At 46.1% G+C, this 23,716-nt stretch overlaps 1 protein-coding gene across 5 annotated transcripts in view; it reads right to left on the bottom strand.

The window, feature by feature from the left end:
* The window catches only part of FYB2 (FYN binding protein 2), a 571,085-nt gene that overhangs the window by 29,441 nt on the left and 517,928 nt on the right, over positions 1–23,716 (bottom strand). For all 5 annotated transcript variants that reach the window (XR_013603713.1, XR_013603717.1, XR_013603715.1 and 2 more), the window contains one exon: positions 17,837–17,903. Coding sequence is in view for 2 of the 5 variants with exons in the window: in XM_078670088.1 (XP_078526214.1) it covers positions 17,837–17,903 (67 nt within the window). In the remaining 3 variants the exon portion in view is untranslated. The remainder of the gene's footprint in view (positions 1–17,836; positions 17,904–23,716) is intronic.

Raw genomic sequence — 23,716 nt, 5'->3', positions numbered from 1 at the left:
ACTTCATCTAGAGCTATCGGACCATAACTCCCTCTTGACTTGTGCTGCTTCTCCTCATCCGTCCAATCAACTTAACTTGCCCTGAATCTTGCAACTGTTTTTGCCTTTTGTACCTGTCCTCAACTTGTTCTATGAACTTTTTCTCTGTCTCTGATAACAAACATGTCAAATTGTGTCGGTGTGCATATGAGGTGTCTAACTCTTGTGTCGGAATGAAAAAGTACCCAAGTCTATCCTCTGACTTATAATAATCGAACTTATTCAGGTGTTTATAAGCAGGGACTTCTGGGAGCACAGCATCATAATTTGAAAAGAAATATTCAAAATGGTTTCTCCCATAAAATATGCTAAGCAGCAAACTACATGAAATTCCATATGTCAATGGAAGGTGATGGTATCTAATACCCTCATCTACTGAAGCCGGCAATTGCATACACACATAGCAGTCTTTCGCATCCATCGCATCAATGTATTCATACAACAACTTTGCATACGCATTCTGCCCAAAATTGCCTTTAGACAGATCGGTATGTAACCTACGACTCTCCTCTTCCAGCAAGGCCTTCTCTGCTCCTACCTTGACCTCTTTCTTGCTTGAAGTGGTAGGTGTCGGTGTTCCCTCAACCTTCACTGCCTGCTCATGTGGTGCAAAATAGGAAACTATAACTACTAAGAAAATAAGGAATATCACTCCTCCTATAAGGGTGCCTACAATGCACTTAGCCCTACGAGTCGGGTTTCCAGCCTCCATGGCCTCAGAACAAAGTAGTTCGATTTCAGCAACAACCCAAAGTCTCTTTCTTGGTTATTTGAGTCTCTCGAACCACACCTCTGAAAGTGGAAATCCCCTGTCTTTTGCTCTTCGCTAGCATCAGCAACAGACAACCCTAACCCTTCTCCGTCCTCTGTGGAAAGTCCCTAAATTTCTTCTTCTTCCACTCGGCCCTAGGTTAGTTCAACAGCTATTTACAAAGTCTTTAGTAGTCAATGATAATATTTGCTCCAACTGCCATTAGCACATAATCCAGAAGTTCCATGCGAAGCACAACCGATTCGTAAGATGGTATTTCGGGACCAAATGTAGGAAAAATCAGTCTATCCAGGATTAAATCACGTATCTTGCTTAGGTAAGGGGGATTAGGAATGGTGAGTGTCAGTACGTCTTCGATCTCAAGTCCTGGTACCAACAGCACCACTTCCAACTTAACATTTGGGGTCGTACTGGTCACCGACACCGCCCTCACCCTCCCTGATCTCAGTACACCGGGCATTTGTCAAAGGGTAGGTCCACTCAGGAGTGGCGTATCTCCGACAAGGTACTCTCACCCTCCTCGACCTTCTCGGACCTCCTTGCTCTGGTTCTTGTTCTCCCTCTTCTTGGTGTGATTCTTCAGATACAGGGGCAAGATCTCTTTCGGAAACCAATCTTACGTTCAGTCGCCTCCGTCTCTCAGGCCAATGAGCCTCTGCGCTTCTCACCCTTCTGTTTCTTCTTGGTACGCCCTGCTCATCACTACTTTCAGCTTGCTCTGCGCTCAAATCGCCTTCACAGCCACTTCCCCATTCAGAGGCAGACTCAGTGTCACTGTTGTTGTGATTTCCTTCAGCTTGATTAGATGAGTTACCAGCCTCTTCAGACACCTCCACAGCTTGACTTGTCCCCTATAGTGGATCTTCCTCCACAGTTGGATGTTCATCTACAAGGGGAGCTGTTTCTTCCAGAGGTGCTGGAACTCGTCGGGTGTGAGAAGCATGGACCCAGTTTGGCAGTCCTCCACACTTCACGGCAGTGTTCGTCACCAAGATAACCTGAAACGGTCCTCTCCAGCGCACATCCAGGCAGCTTTTCCTTACGTGCTTCCGCACCAGGACCCAGTCACCCGGGCACAGGTCGTGACAAAGGTCTCTAGATGCCGGAATTTCAGCAGCCTGCACCTGAAGGGACACAGAATGGATGACATCAGAAAGTCCTTTGCAATAATCAAGAATCAGATCATCTGTGATATTTATCAAGGCCGTTGTAGGAATATATGGCAGTCTCATAGCCCTCCCCATCAATACTTCGTGAGGTGAGAGTCCTGTCCTCCTGTCTGGCATACTACGCATGCTCATTAACACCAACGGTAATGCATCTGGCCATTTCAGGGACGTAGATGAGCACACTTTCGCCATTCGAGCCTTGAGGGTTCCATTTATTTGCTCCACTATGCCAGAAGCCTCTGGTCGGTAACTACAATGCAGTCTCTGGTCAATGTTCAGCGTAGAACAGAGCATCTTCACAACTTCGCTATTAAAATGCGTCCCTCTGTCCGATTCCAAAGAGGTTGGAACCCCGAAACGTGGCACTAGCTCCCTCAACAATAACTTTGCTACTGTGAGTGTGTCGCACCTACGAGTTGGGTATGCCTCAACCCACCTGGAAAACACACACACGATCACCAAGACATACCTGAGGCGATTACACCTCGTCATCTCAATGAAATCCAATTGCATCCTATAGAAAGGTCCGCCGGACCTCCCAATGTGACCCATTGTAACTGGTGTTCTTTTCCCAACGTTCATTTGTTGACATGTGACACACCTCTGACATACTACTTCCGCAGCCGTTCGGAATTTCGGGTTGTACCAAGTCTGTCTGAACACACGCATCATCGCATCTCTCCCCAAATGTACAGGACCATGTATCTGTCATCCCATCGGACTCACCAGTTCATTCGGCAACACCGCTCTCCCATCAGCCGAAACCCACAAGTCCAACTCTCCTTTGACACAACCAGCCATCTCCCACAGCCTTTTCTCATAGTCTGACGCCTGCTCCTGCATGCTCTTCAATTCTTCCCAGGTATCTGCCACTTCAAGCATCATGCTTAACTCAGTCCTTCCCTGTGCCCTTTCGACAGTTTGTTCAGTAAATGAGTATCCCTGTTCGGCACAGTAACGTGCAACTTCATCAGGATAACGATTTCCCTGAGACACAAAGTCAGTACCCTTTGTATGTGCAGTGCATTACACAACGGTTATCTCTGCTGGACCCTGCAAAGCTTCCGACAGCAATATGATAAATTCTCCATTCCTGATAGGGGAACCTGATGATGTCATGTATCCCCTTTGAGACCACAACTGACCGAAGTCATGAACCACACCGAACCCATATTGGCTGTCAGTATATATGGTGATCCGAATTTTGTTGGCTGCCAGGCAGGAACGCGTCAACGCAATTATTTCAGCCACCTGAGCGGAACGTACGCCTTCCAGGCAGGCCGCTTTGACTATTCCAATAATAGTACATACAGCAAAAGCTGCTCTCAACTGACCAGTATTGTCCCTTACACATGAGCCATCAACAAAGAATATTTCATCAGGGTCTACCAGTGGCTCATCGACAATATCCGGCCTGGGTTCGGTGCACAGTTCAGTCACATCAAGGCAATCATGGTCTTCACAATCATTGTCTAAATCACTTGGTAATGGCATCAAAGTAGCAGGATTCAAGACCGAGCACCTCCTAAGGGTCACATTCTCCGCAGCAAGTATAACCTACTCGTAGCGCGTGAGCCTATTGTTTGTCAAGTGGTGCGTCTTGGTCCTGGTCATCAACAGCTCCACTGAGTGAGGAACATGTACAGTCAGTGGATGACCCATCACAATGCTTTCAAACCTTTCAATGCTGACACCTGTTGCAGCAACGGATTTGAGCTTGGAATGGTATCTGAAACAGTATCACTGACGGATTCGGTACCACTGGACAACATGGAACAACTATGTTGTTCACCTTTCGCAAATCCTGCACAATCCGGAACTTCCCGCTAGGCTTCTGCAAACCCATGATCGGGGAGTTGCATGGACTGCCCATGACTTCCTTTAGAATTCCCTGTCTAATCATGGATTCGATCACAGGTCTTATCCCTGCAATCGTCTCCGGAGTCAACTTGTATTGGGGTGTTCTTGGGAACTCAGCATTCGGCCTCACTTGAATCTTAACTGGCTCCACTCCTCTAATCAACCCGATCTCCTCTCCTGTAAAGTCCCACACTTCCGGTGAGACTGAATCCCTCAAATCCCAAGGGAGTTCCTCCACAGTTAAAGCCGGATACAATTCCATGCACACATGCGCATTTGCAACCTTAAAGGCAGCATCATCGTCATTTGTCTGCAACTCCACTCCTCTCTGGGTACAGTAGATGGTACAATTGAGTTTACACAGGAGATCTCTCCCTAACAGACACACAGGACTGGAATCACACACTATGAATTGGTGGTTGTCCCTGAAACTCCCGATCTTCACTGGGACTGGTTCAGTCAGTGGTTTTGTCATTCTTCTGTTTGCGACGCCTACAACTTAGATAGTCTGTCCTGAAAGGGGCAAGTTGGGGACTACTGCAGATCGTACAGTAGAACGGGAAGCACCAGTATAAACCAAAAAGGTGGTTGGATGTCCATCTACATCAGCCTCTACGAATGGTCCCCTCTGATCTACCTCCAAAACTGCCCCGAGGGTACAGTCTTCCTCCCCACTCAGGCACCGTCCCGTGACTGGGTCAAAGTAATAGTACTCGTCTCCTTCAATTATGAGAGGCATCTGCTTGTAAACCTTGTTCCCTGTTGAAATCCTCGGTGGCTGGGGAACCATAGCCCTGGGGGCTGAAGTCCCCCCTTTAGCCGTCTTGTACTTGGTTACTGTTACTTTCTGTACCGGAGGGGCTTGTACCTCCTCCTCCTCCTCTTCTTCCTGTATTTGATTTTCTGGGTTATGGGGACACTCGCGTCTCCAATGTCCGACCTCGTGACACTGATGACACTTGGTCGTCTTTTTCAGAGTCGCCAGGTCTATCCTTGGTCTTGGGCCTTCCTCGTTGTCCCTTTTCTGTCCCCCTTGTCTTCTCCCTAAGGTTCCGTTTCCTGACTGGCCCCGTCCTCCCGATTGCATCTGGACTAACATCAGTTTATCCTTAAGCTTCTTTGTCTTAGAATCTATCTCATCACTGCAATACCTCGCATACCTCAAGACCTCGTCCAGAGGCTTATTCTGCCAACAAATTAAATGTTGTATCATGAGACAAATATCAGGTCTCAGTCCCAGAAAAAACTTGGACACGAACTGTCCCATGTCCTTTGGGTCCATCACATCCAATCCACTGTACTGCTTAAAAATCTGCAATAATCTCTCATAAAACTCGTGAACTGTCTCCTTCGGTTCCTGCCTAGTCCGATCTATCTTCACCCAGTCAATGTCCTGTGGTGGTACCTTAGTCTTCAACCACGTGATCGCCTGCTCATACTTTATCATTACCCTGGGTGAGGGTCCATTCGTGGTAGCATCTCGGTCTGGCTCCACTGTGGGCCATTCAACACTGACCTTACACGCTATCCACAGGACTCCTGGAACCACAATGTCAAACAGTTTGTTTAGATCAATCCACAGTACCTTTGAGATCTTGACAAACCTCTCTACCTGTTTGTACCATTCCACTGGATTCTCGCGCAACTTCAGAAACGAGTTCGTAAAGGCAGCCAAATCCCCCATACACCAGGGTACATGTACATATCCCCCGTGAGCCACCTCCCGCAAGGGGTACGCCTCTGCATGCATCAACCCTCCTCCCGGGGATGTCTCAATAGTGCTTCTCCTAACACTCTTTTTCTTTGACCACCTTTCCTCCCATTTGTCTAATTGGGTCCATGTTCGGAGTCCCACCACCAGTTCCCTGATGTGGGTTTTTAATCCGATCACCCTCTTCTCTTCTAGATCTTGGTCCGAGTACTGCAACCTATGGCCACCCTGTAATGCTTTCGTCCTTGTCAAATCCACAGCATACTTATTCGCTAACTCAGACAGTTTCTCATGAGCTGTCCTAGCCCTTCGAGTAACATCTTTCGCCACAAAAAATAATTCATCTGGTTCATAGAGTTCGATTCTCTCTAGTGGCAGTGTGCCTTCCACTATTTCCTCCACTTCTGATTTGAGTCTCAAGTCATCAATCCTTCTTGCCTTTATCGCCGCCCTCAATGTACCTTGGCTAGAGGTTCCATTAGAGTTCCTCCCGCCACGGTCCTGACTCACTCGTCTGTCCTCTTCGGGTGTGTTATGGGGAACCCTTTGATTTTCCCAACTGTCGCGGTCCCATTCCCTCCTATTATCGCTAGGGGTGTGTTGGGATCCCCCCCTACTTCCACACTTCCGCGATCCCATTCCTGCCTGTTTTCGCTAGGCGCGCAGTGGAACACCCCCCTGGAACACCCCCCTGGTTTCCACTGTCAAAATCATTCCTCGACTTGTTGCTCTGGGTATCCACAATCGTTTCCCACGTTCTCAAATCAGGCCTTAATTCTCTAATTAACCTTGGCCGTGGTCCTCTCAAGTCCATCGGTCCTCTCAAACCCCCCTGCTCTCCAAATTAGTCTGCCGATGCTGCCAAAGTGGTGCTCCTTTCTACAGGCCTTGGTAGTTGGCTCCACCTGTCCGCCCCATTACTCCTTTCTTCACTGACACTTCTCTCTCTCTCTCTCTCTATTTGTGGCGGACCCTCGCCTTGTGTCTGTTCTGGATTGTACACTGATACTATGGGACCTATGGTAACAGGTACCGTAAGAGCGTCTGGCAGTCTCCGGGAGTCAACCCCCTCTTCGACCTGTACTTTTTGTACCGTAAATCTTCCCACTACTCTCGTCGTTGGAGACGGTGGAGGTGCCCTTTCTCCCTCCACCGAGCTGAACCTGTCTCCTGAGGGGCTCAAGCCGCTCTCCGTTGGGACACCACCATCCCCGACAGAGGCTTCCCTGCTCATTGCTGACGTTGGCGTTCCCCCCCACCTCAGGATTATATGGAGGTGGTCTCTCCGACAACAGTCTCTCTATCAGGCTGTCGTCTGTCTCACTGTCCTCATCCTCAGTACTCCTTCTCTGCGCATCCCCTGTGTTGACCAACAACGGGTACAACCTGTCCCCTTCGATGGTCTGCACTCTCCACCTCTTGGCCAGTGCATCCCATCTTGCATCTTGCACCGCCCTAACTGATCGTTTCACTCTTTCTTGTCTCCTATCTCTGTTCCTTTCATGGGCTGCCCTGATCCACGCATTTAGTGCTTCAAACTGTGTTGGTCTAGGCAAAGGTCGCAACGCAGCCATAATCGCTTTTAGCTGATACAACACCTCTAATCTGAATGTTCCATATTTAGGAAAAGTCAATTCCTCGCTTCCATCAGTCATCTTACACCAATTCTCAAGCCACAATATGGTATGCAACCCGACATTTGTAGCCATATAATGGGCTGGGGTATCCTCGGGTGAGCCTCTTCCCCACCCCGAGGTTCTAACTTCTTTTCACCTTTAAAACAATTTTGCAACACTTTTAAGCATTTCATGATCAAAACCGCAACGTTTCTTTGTTTACAGCGCTATTCTGCTTCCTGATGACAATACACCAATCCCAGCGCGGTTCCACACTAACCGCCCTATCCCAGCGCGGCTCCTTCTGACGTCACTCGCCTCCGTTTCGCAGCAGTTCCCCTCTCTCCGCTAGTCTCCCGGTCACGCATGCGTCCCAATCATACACTGGAAATGATCACTTCCGACCAAGCAACCACCTCCTTGACTGTACGTCTACAGTCTGACTGTAATTGTCACCGAACTGGCAAATGTCTGTCCAATAACGACCGGACAATCGCTTCAACTGATAGGTTACAAACACATGGCAACTTCCGACCAGCGTCCGTTACCCACGCACTCACACATTCGTTCCCCCTATCTCGGTCCTGCGGGCGATCAATGGTACATCATGACCCCCTTAACAATGGTCGACAATTACTATAGGTGTTCGATACACCCGAACCACTTAAACTCCACTCGAGCCTAACAACCTGACACCCCTTACACACCACAGGCACTCGACTCCGCAAAACAATACAACACACCAATACAACGTAACACCACAATCTAACAACGCATGACCCTTTTCATACTCACTCTCTTCCGACCTGCTGCTTTCTGCCACACCGTCACACTCCGTCAGTTTCCATGGAACACGATCCTACGTCCGCGACTCTCTGGACACTCGCCATTGGTTCTCTATGGGCCTCGGGGAAATCTCAACCTACTCTAGATTGCCCTCACTCCAGAAGATAAACCATCCTACTCTGCTACCAACTGAGAGGGCGGGATTTTCCTTCTAGAGTCTGCTTACCATTCTCCAGAATCCCGTTACAGGTCGACTGGACCTTTTTACCTGTCATAGAATGAATTAGGCAATCTATCCACCAGTAGCCAATCAACCTTCGACGATTCCCATTGTTTCCCCAAAGAACAACCGACTAGGGACTAAGTTTGAAGATTTATTACATAACCAAAAACAACTGAAGGTATAAACACCTCAACAGAAGGTTCAGAAGATAAACAGGCACTAATACAAACATAACCCTACGGAAAAGTCTCAGACGGCTAATGAATATTACAAGGATCAATTCGAGAATCATCAGGCTAACAAGAATTGCTATAACCTGAGTTCTAGTATGCATTGGAAAAGAGTATAAATCAGGTTAATCTGTCCCTACACTATACTAAGTGACATCCCTACTCAGCAATAGCCCAACCTAATAAAGGTGTCAGCAGTGGTGACTTCCAAAGAAGTTCACTCACTTTCTCTCTGTTAGTCTAGAGTCTCCTCAGTCATAGCTAAACTCTCTGGCAACCAACCGCTCCCTCTCGCTCTTCAGCCCATCTGCTCTGCTTCCTCCCTCGGGGTGCTGTCCCTAATACAAAAACCCCACAATGCGGACGACACGCCTTCAGGTACGCCCCTCTCAAAGTGTGGGTTTTCAGAATTTTCCATCATGGCACATCTCCATCTTTGTCCGTTAAGACATCCTTGAGTCCCAGACTCTCCTTCGCTTCAAGTTGCTTCCATGTATTCCTCGGCTACTCCTCCATGTCTGAGTCTAGCATCCTAACACTCATGCACAATGGGCCCTTCTACTTTTACTGTCTACTTGATCCAGCACCTGCAAAGGAATACATGTGAATCGTCTCACAAATTCTTTAATGTTGCAATTGACTTTAGCTAAAGCAGCTTCCTTCATAAAACATTTCTACGATTTGATGCTAAGCAAACATTTTCTGTCAGGCCTACACAATTTCCATAAACTGGGCCTCTGCACGTTTATAGGCCCAACATCCTAACATGAGCATCTCGTTCGTTTCTTAGGCCTCCATCTTTAAGCAAATACATTTTTTACTTCAAGCACTTGTATAACGTATAAAAGGTACACTATGAACTTTAATAAAGCAGAACTAAATACATAATGGTGATCTTACTAAAACACCTCTTATTAGTGAAAGGCTTCACGTCAAACGACATTTCTATGTTAGAGCGGCATTATTGATTTTCAAAACTCTTATCATTAGCTCTACATGTATTTCTAACACCGAATACATTAGTCCTCAACCCTACATTACATTTTGAACACGATTAGTGAGTCCTCTACATATGCGGGTGTTAACTACTTGTACATGTGGTACACCCCTACAAAATTTTTTCTCCTGTTTGGCGCTCTCTCAAGTTCTTAATATTTTTTACGTTAATAGTCTGGCAATATATCTGAAGCTTTCTCAAAGGCCAGAGCTGAAATTGTTCACAACCGGAAAACGTCGCAACCGTTAAGTGGGTGGTGAGTGCGCCCAGAGATTAATAAGCCAGAGGTTACTTCGTGCAGTGTAATTAAAAATCTCGTACAAATCACGTAAACAAGGAGGCATGAAAACCACAGAAAGTTCTGCTAAAAGATGTATAGTCCATGGCTGACTGGGTTTGGAGAAATGCAATTGGTGTAAAAGGAATTGGTGCAAATAAATTGCAAGGCTAGTACTATAGTGACACTAATTTGATCTACAAGGAATATGCTTCCAAAGCTGTACAAACGGTGAGAATAATTTGGGCATTCACCGGTTCCATACGTTCTGTGAATGGTACAAATAAAGACGTTAGGGAAGCCATAGTTATTGTGGGTGGTTTTTAAAAATAGATACCAAGGTGAATATTCACAAGCCCCTATCGCCACGGGAACGTCACTTTTTTACGTTCCTGTGGCGATAGGGCCATAAACCTATTCTCAAGGCAGCGTTAACCCACTTAACGTGACTTAAAGCCACGTTAAGTGGCTTAACGCTGCCTTGAGAATAGGGCCTCTTTCACGCTAAACTTAGAGTGAAAGGGTGCGTGCAGTGGGCGTACCACCGCAACACCCATTGAGTTTGACGCTACTGCCTATTATTAAGGGCAGCGATAATAGGTGGCAGCGCCAAACTTAAGACCTAGAAAAATCAGGTCTGAAGGTGTTTAAACGTGGAGAAAAGCTTTATTTCTCCTCGTTTTTGCTTTTTCCATGTGTGCTGCATGTAGCAGCACACATGGAAAAAGCAAACTGGCATTTTCGGTTTGTTAAAGTCCAGGAAGGGAAACCTTCCTGTGCATTAGCAAACCTCCCTACCTGCAGACACCCTTGCACTCTGGTGCAAGGGTGCCTGTTTTGGCGTTAAATCGTGAGACTTGGCGCCCTCGATGTGGGAAATGCCACGCTGCACCACATTCTTGTGAATCGGGTGCAGCCTGGCGTTCCCGAAGTGGCGTTCCCGAAGTGGCGGTGAGAGGCATAAAACCACGGAGGCTAACGCCTCCTGCCGCCACTTCTTTGTGACTACCCTCCACCCCCCTCCTCAACATGCTCCTTAAACTCCACCTGCAAAGTATATGTACAGTAGCAGCATTGAGGTGGTAATGTTCACACCCGATAGCTGGTTTGGACAGTTAGTCAAACAGGAAACCGTCACCAGGAATCTCATCTTTGTGGCCTGTGTTGCTTGCATTAATGCTAGATCTTAAAACAATGCAGCACAAAATGCCGAAACACGTATGTGAACAGTCTGTCTGCGGACGACCCTCGGGATAAGCGAGCAAGCTAATCATTTTTAAACTTTATACAGCATATTGCAGAATAAAGATGTGATCAATAGAAATCGAGCAATAGGACGGTCATTGTTAATATTGCATTGAATAATGGTCCTTAAATAGAATTGGTGGTGCATTGCAAAGTCAACTCAGGAAAGGATCATTCATACCGGACAGGCTTAGGGGAGTACAGTTCCTGAGTGAGTATAATAACGGGTGCTTCAGAATTTAAAGCTGCACAGTCCCGGAGTAAAAATAAATAGTGGAACTGATTTCCGATGGCACGGTGCCTGTGGTGCTGCAACTGACAGAGCTACACCAGGATGTGTCAGACAGAGACTGTAAATACACGCTGGCAGTCCTGTGTAAATTAGGGGTGCCTAGTTTACAAGCTCTCCTTTGCTGTAGACATCACGGGTACTCAAGGCTGTCAGTAGTCTCACTCCTACTTTAAGTGTGATAGTGTGTGTAGTGTCTGTGTAATGACAATATCATGCCACCCTCTAAGGTGTGTGCGAATTTTCTGAATCAAGTGAGTGTTCTTCACAGCAGCTGGGCTCAGTAAATTAATACTTAAAGATCTGCTCTCTTTGCTGGAGCAGGCAGAGTGCTACAATGTTGCAAATATGCCCGGCAGGCGCCACGCAGCTTTAAAATGCACCACCACACTAAGACTGACTAGGAGGCCCGGTTTTAAATCCGGATGTGACCACCATAGTGCCTCGTCAAGTCTTGAAGGAAGAGGAAGTGAGGTTGGTCAGATTCGGCGGGTAACTTCAATCTGAGTCTGAGTCAAGTGACAGTCCTCTGTGCGCTGCTGACTGTGCAATAGAATACATTTATGAAAATGTTGCATGCTGTTGTGTGGCGCGCTCTGACTCCTCTGCCCCAGGGTCAAGAGAGCCTCTCCCTGTAGCACCACTGAGGCCACTAACTTGGGAAAAACTAGACTAATGTCTGACTTGCCGCTGGTCGCCTTGCGACTGCCTTGTGGCCCGAGAGAGAGCCCCTTCCGGTGCCCCAGCCTTGCTATGGACGCCAGCAGCACTGAATTGAGACAACACGGAGAGCAGCACTAGAGCCATTCTGGCACATTCAGCGTTTCCCACTCTCTGGTAAGGTTGTTAAATACTGCCATACTGGTCATTTGTTCATGTTGAGTTAAAACTTAAGCATGACAAAATTATTTAAAAAAAAAATTGTCTTTATAATGTTTATACATTTTACATTGGGCTTTGTCTTTATTTACTTTAATTATGAGACAAACTTCACAGCTTTAGAACACAGCAAAGTATGCACTGATGAGGGAAAACATCTCGGCTTTTTGTATGACCCCGAGCCGGGACAATACAATACCGATCATGCCAGTAAAAACAACAGATTGGTGGTAACCCTATAGTGACTGGTACAGGAGGACCTACCTGGGATCTACTGCAGTAACAGTGAGCAATGGTGAAGTGAATAATCCAAAGAGGCCAGTCCAACCCTGGTCAGGCTCAGGTTCTTCTTAATGGCAGGAAGGTGAATATGCACACTGAGAAGCATTTTCTGCTGCTTTTGGGCCAGTCCAAGCCTGGTTGGAGCTGCTTATTATTGTGGTGGGGAAAAGGCTTGAAATAAAATTTTTGTCAGAGGGTGGCTCTGAGTGTCACTTAACACCAAGTACGATAATGTGGTCCATCCATAGCTGTTTCCTGTTGCCTGTTTCATGTGATTTGTAACACTGTGAATTTGTTAATCCTAAACACTTTGGATGCTGAGATTAATAGTTTTCTCATTTCCTATCAGAAAGAATGCACAAACAACATCCACAGTACAAAATGCACCTAGTTATGAAATGCATATGTGTTGTGATCAATAGGAAATGCTCTGCAGCAGTTTAAAGATCTTTTTCGAGTTTCTCACAGCTCAAAAGGGTATAATTTGTAATGTTTATCCATTTCCATGGACTTCATTGCCTGGTTTTGCTTGCGAGAAATTGTCACTCATAGTGGTTGAAATGTCACTCATAACTGCACTGCAATTTAAAAAATGTCACACATAGCAATCTGAAACCTTGGCAGCTATGCCGACGTGGCTGCCACACAGTGACACACTTGCTGGGATAGGGGAGCAGTTGAGACTCGGACCGATGTGTGTGGGAAGGGGACACATTGCATTGGCTATGATGAATGCTGCGGTGAGCAGGATTTGAGGATGGCTGCACCCACCTGTGGAATTGCTCTGTGCGGCTGGTGGGGTGGACATAGGACATTCCGCACATGGGTCGGGCGGTGATAGATGGGCCCAGACTGTGGCGGGGTATGGGAAGCCCTGGCACGATCTCCATTGCCTTGGGTCTATACCGTGGATTCATTAGAGTCAGCTGACTCGCGGACTCCGGCCACTGCGGTGGGCATGTGCGTAATGGCATGGTTGCTGGGTGGGCCTCGGGAGAGACTGTGGAACGCACGTGCCGATCACAGTCAGGCAGGCTGACGGATATGTTTGGAGGTATTAGGTAGAATCACACTGGTATGGTTGGGCGAGTGGCCTCGGGGTGCTCTGCGGCTGCGAGTTCAGATGGTTAGCACTTGCTTGCACTGGTTGGTGGACCGATGTGGAGCTGGCAATCCGGTGATACATGTGAGAAATATTTGTGCCCGAGGTTTGACAGTGGGGTGAGATCCGAAATTCCAGTCGAGACTTGGCCTCGCACGGTCACGGGGCTGCGGATGCCATGGGCGGCAGTCTGTGGGATGGCCCCGGGCGCCACAGGCTCTAGCTACGCCCCTGCTGTACAGCAACACAACGTGGAGCACTTGCTTCTTGTACTAGGAAGGCCGGAATTAAAGCAAGATGAGTAAGAATATAGATGAGGCGGGGCGACGCTAATTTGCTCATCTGACCTCGAGAACCAGCCTCCACTCCCGGCCTCGGCTCGTAGCAAATCACTCAATGACCCTTATTCCTTAAAAACATGTGTAACTCGTCTTATTGTCTTCTGAAACGCAATACTTCCCTCTGGGCAAGCTTGCCCTATTCCAAAGTGCGAAAACACACCGCTGACAGACACTCGGGTCCTAAATGAGCATTGCAACAAGCAAGTAAATGGATCGGCCATAGTTCGCTATTCATAAGAGTGGGGTGTGGCGTTTGGCCTACAGCTGATTAGCCCCTGGCTAAAAAAGTAAACACTGAAAGGCAAAAAACATTAAACATATCTGGAAAAAAACATTGTCTCAGTTATAATGGCACGGGATTGCACTGCACAACATTTTAGAGACAAATGAGTAATGTGCACAAGCAAAATACCCTCACTCAGAGAGCAGAGCCAGGGGCTGCAGTGGGCGGGCCTGTATCTCAGCTGTATGCTGTTGTGGGTGGAACCTAAAAGTAAATGATAATTTAACAGACGAAGAGCTGATAAAAAGCCCATTTATGTATGTAGAATATATATATATATATATATATATATATATATATATATATATATATATTTTTTATTTTTTTCGGAGTTTTATATAGCGCGAACTAGAACCGAACCGAATCAGTTATCAGAGCGCTTTACATAGCACCAGTTACGTTACATGAGGACACACTTTCATTTTTTAAGCACGGGGAGATTAAGTGATTTGCCCAGAATCACAGGGGGTTTTTGGCGTCGTTACCGAGACTCGAACCCAGATCCCCAGGTCCGAGGTCGAGCGCCTTAGCCGTTAGGCCAACCCCTCTCAATACTGTGTCAAGACAAATAAAGCTGATTGAACACACTTTTCTTGTACCCAAGGCGTAGGGAGACTGCTGCATGGAGCTCAAGCGCCCCTCTGCATGTAGGTGTCCTGAGCATAGGCCCAGCCGCACATGCTGAAGGCCGTACCTGCCTGCTGGTACCGGAAATAGCTGAGGAACACAAGAGCTTGAACAAGTCAGTAATATTTCGTCAATGACAATATGCAAAGAAGGGCTTGCAAACAGGTGCATGCCTTTCTCTAATCCGAAACCACCAATAGGTGCACCAATCCACTATTCACGAAGATCTCAACGTGATATTTAAGGGCCCATCAGCGGTCAGAGAGGCTGGCACTGGAAGATCTTGATCCCGCATGTGAGAAAGAACCGCCACACTGCGATTCCTGATGCCCTTGGTCTTCCACTTGAGAAGAGCTTTCCCTCTAAAATTGCATAAACAATATTTTGCTTTTATGGGCCCTTCAAACAATACAAAATGTCAGGTGGTTTCTCTTGTTTTAGTTGTTGCTTTATATAAAACATTAATTTCGCCCACATTGCCTTTACAGTAGCCATTGAACAACATTGATTGCACTATTATGTGTTTGGATAATAAACTTTAGCTTCCTAGTCTTTCAAGAACATGTCTTTGAAGACACCTCAGCAATGTCATAAACAAGCACTGATTAGGCCAATAGCTCTGGGTTTAAGAGGCTAGTACATGCAAATACATACACCCACATGCACACGTACACACACGCTACTTGTACTGTGTAGCCTGCAGCAAGCCACAGCAACACTACATAGTTGTCACTTCTTCCCGGAGCAGGACCTTAAAACCCTGGTCCAATCGCTGGTCCTCTAAAGACTGGACTACTGCAATTCTCTTCGCACTGGCCTCGCCAAATCCCACCTGTCCTCCCTTAAATCTGTTGTCCATTCAGCAGCTCGCTTCATTTATGGGGCCAAAATAAGCGACCACATCACACCCATGCTATCCACCCTCCGCTGGCTTCCCATCGAGGCAAGATCTATCTACAAGACTGCCTGTATCACCCACAAAGCCTTGCACTCCTCCTCTCCTCACTACCTGGCGAATAAACAAACTCTCTGGAGGCTCTAGACCATCGCGTAATGCGGAAAATTTACTGCTTGAACCTCCCACTTTCAATAAATAAAGATCGATGGCCCAATCCTTTTCAGGCAACGCGGTGAGAATCTGAAACTCACTTCCGCCGCAGCTCCGGCCACCACCTCCTCCCAGGCCTTCAAAACTGACCTCAAAGTTCTCCTCCTTCAAAGAGACTTCCAAATGTAATTCACACCCTCTCTGCTATCTGAAGGAAGATCCTCCATTATAGAGAATCCTTTTCTCCTATACTTTGGAAGTGCCTTCCCAGTGTGTTCTGCCATTCATTGCAGTATTATCCTTCTACCTGTGTTTGGTACTCTTTTGTAACATACACCCGTCACTCTTCTCTTGTAACACACTGTTTGCTACCCCTTACATTTTGTTTGCTTTAGATACTTGCACAAGTGCCACAATTGACTACATAATGTTTGTTCTTGTGTTTGAGTGTCTGCCATATATTGCAGTATTATACCTCTACTTGTACTTTGTATGCTTTTGTAACCTGCAAACATGCCACTTTTCCTTCTGTAATGCACCATTTGCTACCTCTTGTATTTTGTTTGCTCATAATTGTCACTTTTGCCTCATGTAACGTAACGTTTGCTTTTGTAATTTGTTCACTTGTAATGCTCTCCTCATGAATCAGATCTGTTCCGTTTGTGAAGCGCTCTGACACCTTGGGTTAAGTCCGCGATATATAAAAACGCATAAAAAAAAATAAAAAAAAGGACAGGACACAGATGAACAGTGTCGGATTGCACAAAGACAGCACAACTGTTATGAACCTCTTAATCAGGGTGCGCAGAATAGGATTCAGAATTTTCAGCTCAAGGCGACAGGCTCTCACTTTTCAAAGCACAGTTTGAGAAATAAAATTAGCCAAGTATGGAATATATTGTTTCACATAACAATATTTAATGATTGTGTATTGTGGGAGTTGTTTTCTCATTATAATTATATATGCCTATTGATGTGAGTCATTTGGAACTGAAACAAAAACAGCTGTAATATGCAGAACTCTGTTTTACACTAGCTAGGCCTCAACTCCATTTTGAAATAATATGGCTGTCGTTTGATAATATTCATTGTGTCTATATTTCTCATTGACACCGCACACAGCAAGATGTGGACTGTTTGTTTTTTAATTACATGCTACTCTCCAAGAACTCGGGAAGAGGTCTTTAGATACTTTAAGGTTCTTCCTGCTCACACACTGTATTCCATTAACTTATGAAACATTTAGTTGTTCAAGTATCTATTTTTGTTCTTACACCTTTAATGACATTATTTCAGAAGGGGCACATATCTCAGGTTGAGGAATAGTGCTAGGATGGTGATATTACATGACGTTTTATTATGCTGAAATGTGATTTGTTGTTTCATTGATACATTTGCTCACCTCATGCTTACAATGCAATTTTGATTGCTTTCTATTGTGAAATTTGCTGTGAAAACCCTTGAATTTGGGTGTCAGCCAGATCTTTTTGGGTCTTTACCAGGTAAGCCTGTCCATTTGTCCATTTATTTGCTGCACATTTTGGACTTTGGTTAATTTAGAAAAAAATCCGAAAAATAGTCAGCCTCGAATTCTATTTGAATTACTTACTTATTGATTGTATTTTGAAATGCGGCTGTGAATCTTATCATTAGTGCACATTGCCGCATTCATTCTTGAGGACCCCTCTCGACCCAAGCGAAGTTTGATACGACTATTTAGAAGATCTAAGAGATAGTGCCCATAGTAGCACAACTGTTAAAAAAACACTGTCTGCATAACATTATGGTATACTGATAGTCGCTCTTATTACAGAGCTCTTAGATGAATTGCCACCTTAAGGTTTGTAAAAATATTGCCATCACATGCGAAATAATAACACTAATAAAAAAATAACATCAATGGGAAGAAAAGCATAACAATGTAAAAATAATGATAATGTGAAAACAATAAACATCACTGTATTAGGATTCCAAGGGAAGACAACAGCAAATGTGGAGCGCATCTTCAGTATAGCAGCAAAGGCAGGTCAACATAGCAGACATTTAAAAAATATATGCACCTGGAATCTTTCTCGGAAGAGTTTTTCTTCTTTTTCCCATTTCTTGTTCTTGGATTTCAAGAAAGTCCTTAAAAAACAAAATCAAATTTCGTTTAGTATGTGTATGTGATATTATGTATAGAATAGGAAACCACTGGAGAGAAGTCTTGAAAGCAGCGTGGATCTATAGGATCGTTATTAATCAAAGGATAGATGTAATTTATAAAACCAATAGAATGTGTGCAACTACAGACCGGTGTAACTGTCCGAAAAAATCTACTGTCAGCAAACAACATGCAAATGTATGACGGTTTCGTGGCTTTTGGTGAGCCCGTTCACCTATTGGTTTATTTAACCATGCCCTCTTTAGGCACTGGCTCTTTCGGGTTTCCAAGGAACTGTGGGAACAGCTGATGACATATCGCGCATGCGCAGCAATGAAAGTAGTGTTGCTTCGAAGACAGCTACAGTGGCCCCACCAACAACCCCCTCCAACCGCTGCATGCAGATGCATGCAACAAAATATAACATTAAAATACAGCAGCAGGTGGCCGGCCACCTTGCAATGGTATTTTTACAGTTCATAATTGTTTTAAAGTTCCAACATGGCCACGACCTGTAAAGACCAATCTGCTTTAACATTATGGTCTTCACATAAAAACGTGAGGCTTACTACCTTTGCCATGACTTTCCATAACAAACAGACCCAACCTATGGCATTTGATAGCTTTTCAGAATGAACCAATCAGGCTATAACCTCTATCACTCACTTGCCATCATGAAAAAATTACACATTCAGGTCTACAGTATTGCACCTAAACATTTCCACAAGGCATCTACAAAACAAAGTGGCGGCATCACCCCACAGCTCTCAGAGCAGTGTAAAAGGAAAAATAAAATTATAATAACAGAAGTTATCATTTTACTTTTAGTATCATCCAGGTTAGGGGGGCCAGGGCTGAGCTCCGGTGACATCGGGGAGAAGGAGTAGTTGCTGCACTCTAAAGAGTGCATGACTGTTTGTCCGGCATGCTTGGCCCGGCCAAACAGGCATGCGCACTTTGCATGTTCCCCACCAGGCAGCAATCCACATCCTGGTGGGGAACATGCACAGGCTTCCTGTGCCCACCTGAGCACCAATCCACAGCGCTAAGACCATTCACAGGGCTGCATTGCAGCATTGTGATGGGCTTAGGGGAGCCTGGGAGTTTCCGGCTTCCTGTCCACACAGAAGCCAGGAGGAGGACGGAGGAGAGACCACGTGCAACAGACTGCACGCTGAGATTGTTTCCCCATCCCTCCTCATCAGCCCCACTCTGTATCCGCCACCACGGACAACACAATCTTAAAAAAAAAATAAACAAAATTGAATGTTAGCTAAATATTACCCCATTGAAGTGGGTAGAACTAGGATAACCCCACTGCAAATTCTCTATCCCACAATTAGTCAGAAGTGTGACAAACCCCTTGCCTACTGTGGTAACACACAAAAGTCCATGCCACAATATATTAATAGTAAATGTCATTGCACATAAAAACATTACATGAAAGTCCATTTAACAAGACTCCAGGTGTTTAAAACTTTAAACTGAATGCATCCGGTTCCATATCATCCAGACTTCTTAGTTTGAACTTCTGGATATGCATATTGTTCAACAGTCAATTAAAGCACTACATTTTTCTTCTAAGTGGTATATCAACTGTGAGAAATTGTGGTTAATGGTTCAGGGGGTGAAAACCCTTATCGAGCAACAGACACAATCCTCATCAGGGTGAACCACAAAGGTCACTGTTGGTCATGGCACTTTTTTTGCAGGTTTATCTCCAGACTTTTGCCCTTTGTCTCCTATTTTTTACCCTCTTTTTGTTGGCTGTAGGACTCAGGCACTTTACTACTGCAAATCCATGCTAAAGTGCATATGTGGTCTATGTAAACTAAACAGGTGATTGGCTTATACATGATTGGCATATTTGATTTACTGGTAAGACCCTAATAAAGTGTGCAGTGTGTGCCCAGGGCCTGTAAATCAAATTCTACTAGTGGGCCTGCAACACTGGTTGTGCCACTATCAAGAGTAGCCCTGAAAACACGTCTGATGCCTACCACTGCAGTGTCTGTGATTGCAGTTTTAAACTGCCATGTCGGCCTGGCAAGTGCACCCACTTTCCAGGCCCTAACCTTTCCTTTTTTGTATGGGCAGGGTGCAGTGTATGTGAAAGGTACAACACATACTGGTGTGTTGTACACGTCCTGATAGTGAAATACAGCCCATTTCGTTTTTTGACTACTGCAAGGCCTGTCGATTATCATTGGAGCAGCCATGTAACATTTTACAAGTGCAACTTTCAATTGGGAAATTTGGGCTCCCAGAGTTCAGAATTTAAAAATACATCTTTTAGTCAAATTGGTTTTAAATTGTGAGTTTGAAAATGCCACTTTTAGAAAGTGGGCCTTTTCTTGCTTAACCATCCTGTGCCTCTGCCTGCCTCTGGAATCAACTTGTGGTTTAAACCGACAGGGGTGGGTTTGTGCATTCACTCTAGACAGTCACACAAAGGGTGCTGAGATGTGCCCTGCATAGCCTGACGGACCATTACAAGACTGATGGGTCTTCCTGAGCTAGAGTTGTGGGAGAACTTGTCACTGACACCTAAATAGGCCTGGGCCTGTCCTCTCACAATTCTGTCTCCATACCCCTGGAGTGTGTCTCGAGCCAAGGCAGGGCAAGGCAGGAACTTGTAAACTACAAAGACTTTTCTTTGAAGTATGCCCTCTTCAAAGGCCAAAAGTGGTATAAGTATTGGACCTAAAACCCCAGACTTTTAGAACACTTCTAGATCAAGAGGAGACTCTGCAAATGAGAAGATCTTATAAGGAGGAGTACTGCCCCTTTGCTGAGTGTTGCTTGGCTGGGTTGGCCTTCAGTTGCTGCTTTTGAGAGGAAAATGACTAGACTTTGCTGTGTATCCTGCTTGAGATGTTTCTCCAATGGCTTCTGTGTGCTTGCCCCCTGTTAAGAAGTTTCAGGGCCATCTAAGACTTGATATGCAGCATCAATGAATTCCACTGCTGGGAGTTTTGACCTGCTTTGTGGTGCAATTCCAGTTCTGGGCCCGTAGAGGATGTTTTGCTGCTTGAAACCATCAAAATTGCTGCATCACCCTTCCAACGCCTGTTTTCCCAACGCTGCACCGCCATGCAGGAAACGTTTCCATGCACCTCCGCAATGTGGCCTAAGAAATCGATGCAGCACCTGCCCACAGCCAAAGAAACCACCGCAACCCGAGTTCAGCATGCCATATCTCCGAAGTCCAAGACCATCGTACTGACTCTGACGTAGGCCCTGCTATGTGACTGAAAGAAATCACTGCATTGTTGGATTGCGGCTGAAGAAATCATCCAGCACCTGTTTTGCCACCGCCACATTGACCTTCAGTACATCCAGACTTCCACGCATTGCACCTGTGCGCCACGTTTTCTAACAAATCACCCGCAGACCAGAACCATCTGGGATTTTGATGCATTGCTTCCCCTTACAGTCCGGATTAGACAGCAGTACTCCTGCGTGCAGCAGAACTGACCCATCACCAAGCCAACGGACTATGCACGAAACCTGGGCTTCATCCTGGACACCTCCCTCTCGATGACCAGACAAGTCAACGGCGTCTCGTCATCCTGCTTCAACACCTTGCGCATGCTCCGTAAGATCTTCCGATGGATCCCCACCGAAACCAGGAAGACGGTCACCCAGGCACTTGTCACCAGCTGACTAGACTACGGGAACACCCTCTATGCGGGAACCACTGCCAAACTACAGAAAAGACTCCAGTGCATACAGAACGCCTCCACACGACTCATCCTGGACATCCCCCGCCGCAACCACATCTCCATCCACCTGAGAGACCTGCACTGGCTTCCCGGCAGCAAGAGGATCACGTTCAGACTCCTCACCCACGCACACAAGGCTCTCCACGACCTGGGCCCCAAGTACCTCAACAAGTGCCTCACTTTCTACACGCCCACCCGCCAGCTGCGATCGACCAGCCATGCCCTCGCCACAGTACCACGCATTCGCAGAGCCACCGCCGGAGGAAGATTCTTCTCCTACCTGGCGGCCAAGACATGGAACTCCCTCCCCATCCACCTACGGCTGACCCACGACCATCTCTCCTTCAGGAAGCAACTCAAGACCTGGCTTTTCGAGCAGTAACGGACCCCTCCCTCCCATCGCCTTGAGACCCTTCCGGGTGAGTAGCGCGCTATATAAATTGTTTGATTGATTGAATGATCACCTCCCCAGGGACTCAGAACCCACACATCGCTGTGTTTTCTGATGTGTCCTTCCTCTGTGGCTGTCAATGTGTTAAATATGATGCATCTAAAGATACATTGTGTAAAATCACTGCATCCATAGAGTTCTGTGGACAGAATTGCTATAACCTTGTGTATGCTGGGTTTATTTCGTTTTGGTCTTGTTTGGTTTAGACAAAGATACTTTACTTTTCTAAACTGGTGTTGTGTTCATTTGTGGTGTTTTCACTGTGTGTGGTATGTACAAATACTTTACACATCTCCTCTGAGATCGGACTGACTGTTCATGCCAAGCTACCAAGGGGGGTGAACAGAGATTATCTTGGGGTTTAATCCCCTTACCCCGACTAGAAGGAAGGTTCCCTAATCAGACAGGGTGCATACCATTGACAACTAGAGACCCCCATTTCTATCAGTCATTAAATTAATTCTTGTTTAACCCTGTGGAAGCTTGGCACAACAGCAGTAAGGCGTAACTTAGAGGCAAAGTGTAAAGTACTTATGCAGCACACAAACAGCGATAAAGTGAAAACAGAAGAAAAATCTCACACCAATCTAGAAAAACAGATTCTATATAAAAAAAGATATCAGAACAACCCAAAATCCAATCAGTAGAACTATAGATGTGGAATTTCAAAATCTTAGGAAAAAGTAGAATCAACAAGCACAAAGCGCCAACTGTGGTTATCTGGCCATGCCGGATGGGGACAAAGTCTCAAGTTTAAGCCAGGTACAGAATCTAGTTGGGCCCACTGGATAGTGCCCCTGGTTGTACTTGAACTGAGATGCAAGGTCTTGCGTTGAGTTGAGATGGTTCTGATGGGGCCACCGATTGGGAGCTGTGAGATGCTGTGTCTAGTTACATTGCTTCGGTTCTGATGAGGCCACCTGTCAAGAGCTGTGAGGTCCTGCATTGAGTTGTGCTGCATTGTCTCAGTTCCGATGGGGCCACAGATCAGGAGCTGCAAGGTGCTGTGATGCAAGGTTCTGCATCACATTGTGTTGCGCAGGGTCAGTTCTAAGAGAACACTCAGTTGGGAAAGGAGGAGCACACTGATGCCAGCCAAGGGTCCAGGAGAATGGGGGTAGATCTTGGGGATAAGGCCTCACTCCAGCAGAAGCCAGCAGCTGGGCACAGGCAGGTCCAGTTCGGGCTTGGCAGATGCAAGACAAATCTCTGGAGCCTTTTGTATTCCTGTAGCTCACACAGGAGGCTGCCAGCTTATCCCTTTGAGTCACTCTGGTAGGCTTCCTTCCACAGGCAGCAGGGTAATAATTTCAGCAGCAGCAGAGCAGTTATTCTTCTGACTTTTGCACTGGTTCAGAAGTGATTCAGGACATCCAATATTTATACCTGTGCCAGTCTTTGAAGTGAGGGGATGCCCTGTAGAACCCCCACCTCTGGTTCTGGAAAGTTCTTCCCTTCTCCTGTCAAGGCTCCAAGTAGTCTATGGCGACTATAAACTAATGGCAAGTTTCTTTGTGTGTGCTAGAGGCAGCCAACTCTAGTCCCCCTTTGTCTCTCTGTCTGGAAGGAATACACAAACACTGACAGCTAAGCTAATCCCATTTATGTGGCAGAGGATACT

Source organism: Lissotriton helveticus, chromosome 1_2, assembly GCF_964261635.1.
Source record: "Lissotriton helveticus chromosome 1_2, aLisHel1.1, whole genome shotgun sequence".
NCBI lineage: Eukaryota > Metazoa > Chordata > Amphibia > Caudata > Salamandridae > Lissotriton > Lissotriton helveticus.
The sequence above is the reverse complement of the archived record's forward strand: the minus strand, read 5'-3'. Positions and strand labels throughout refer to the sequence as shown.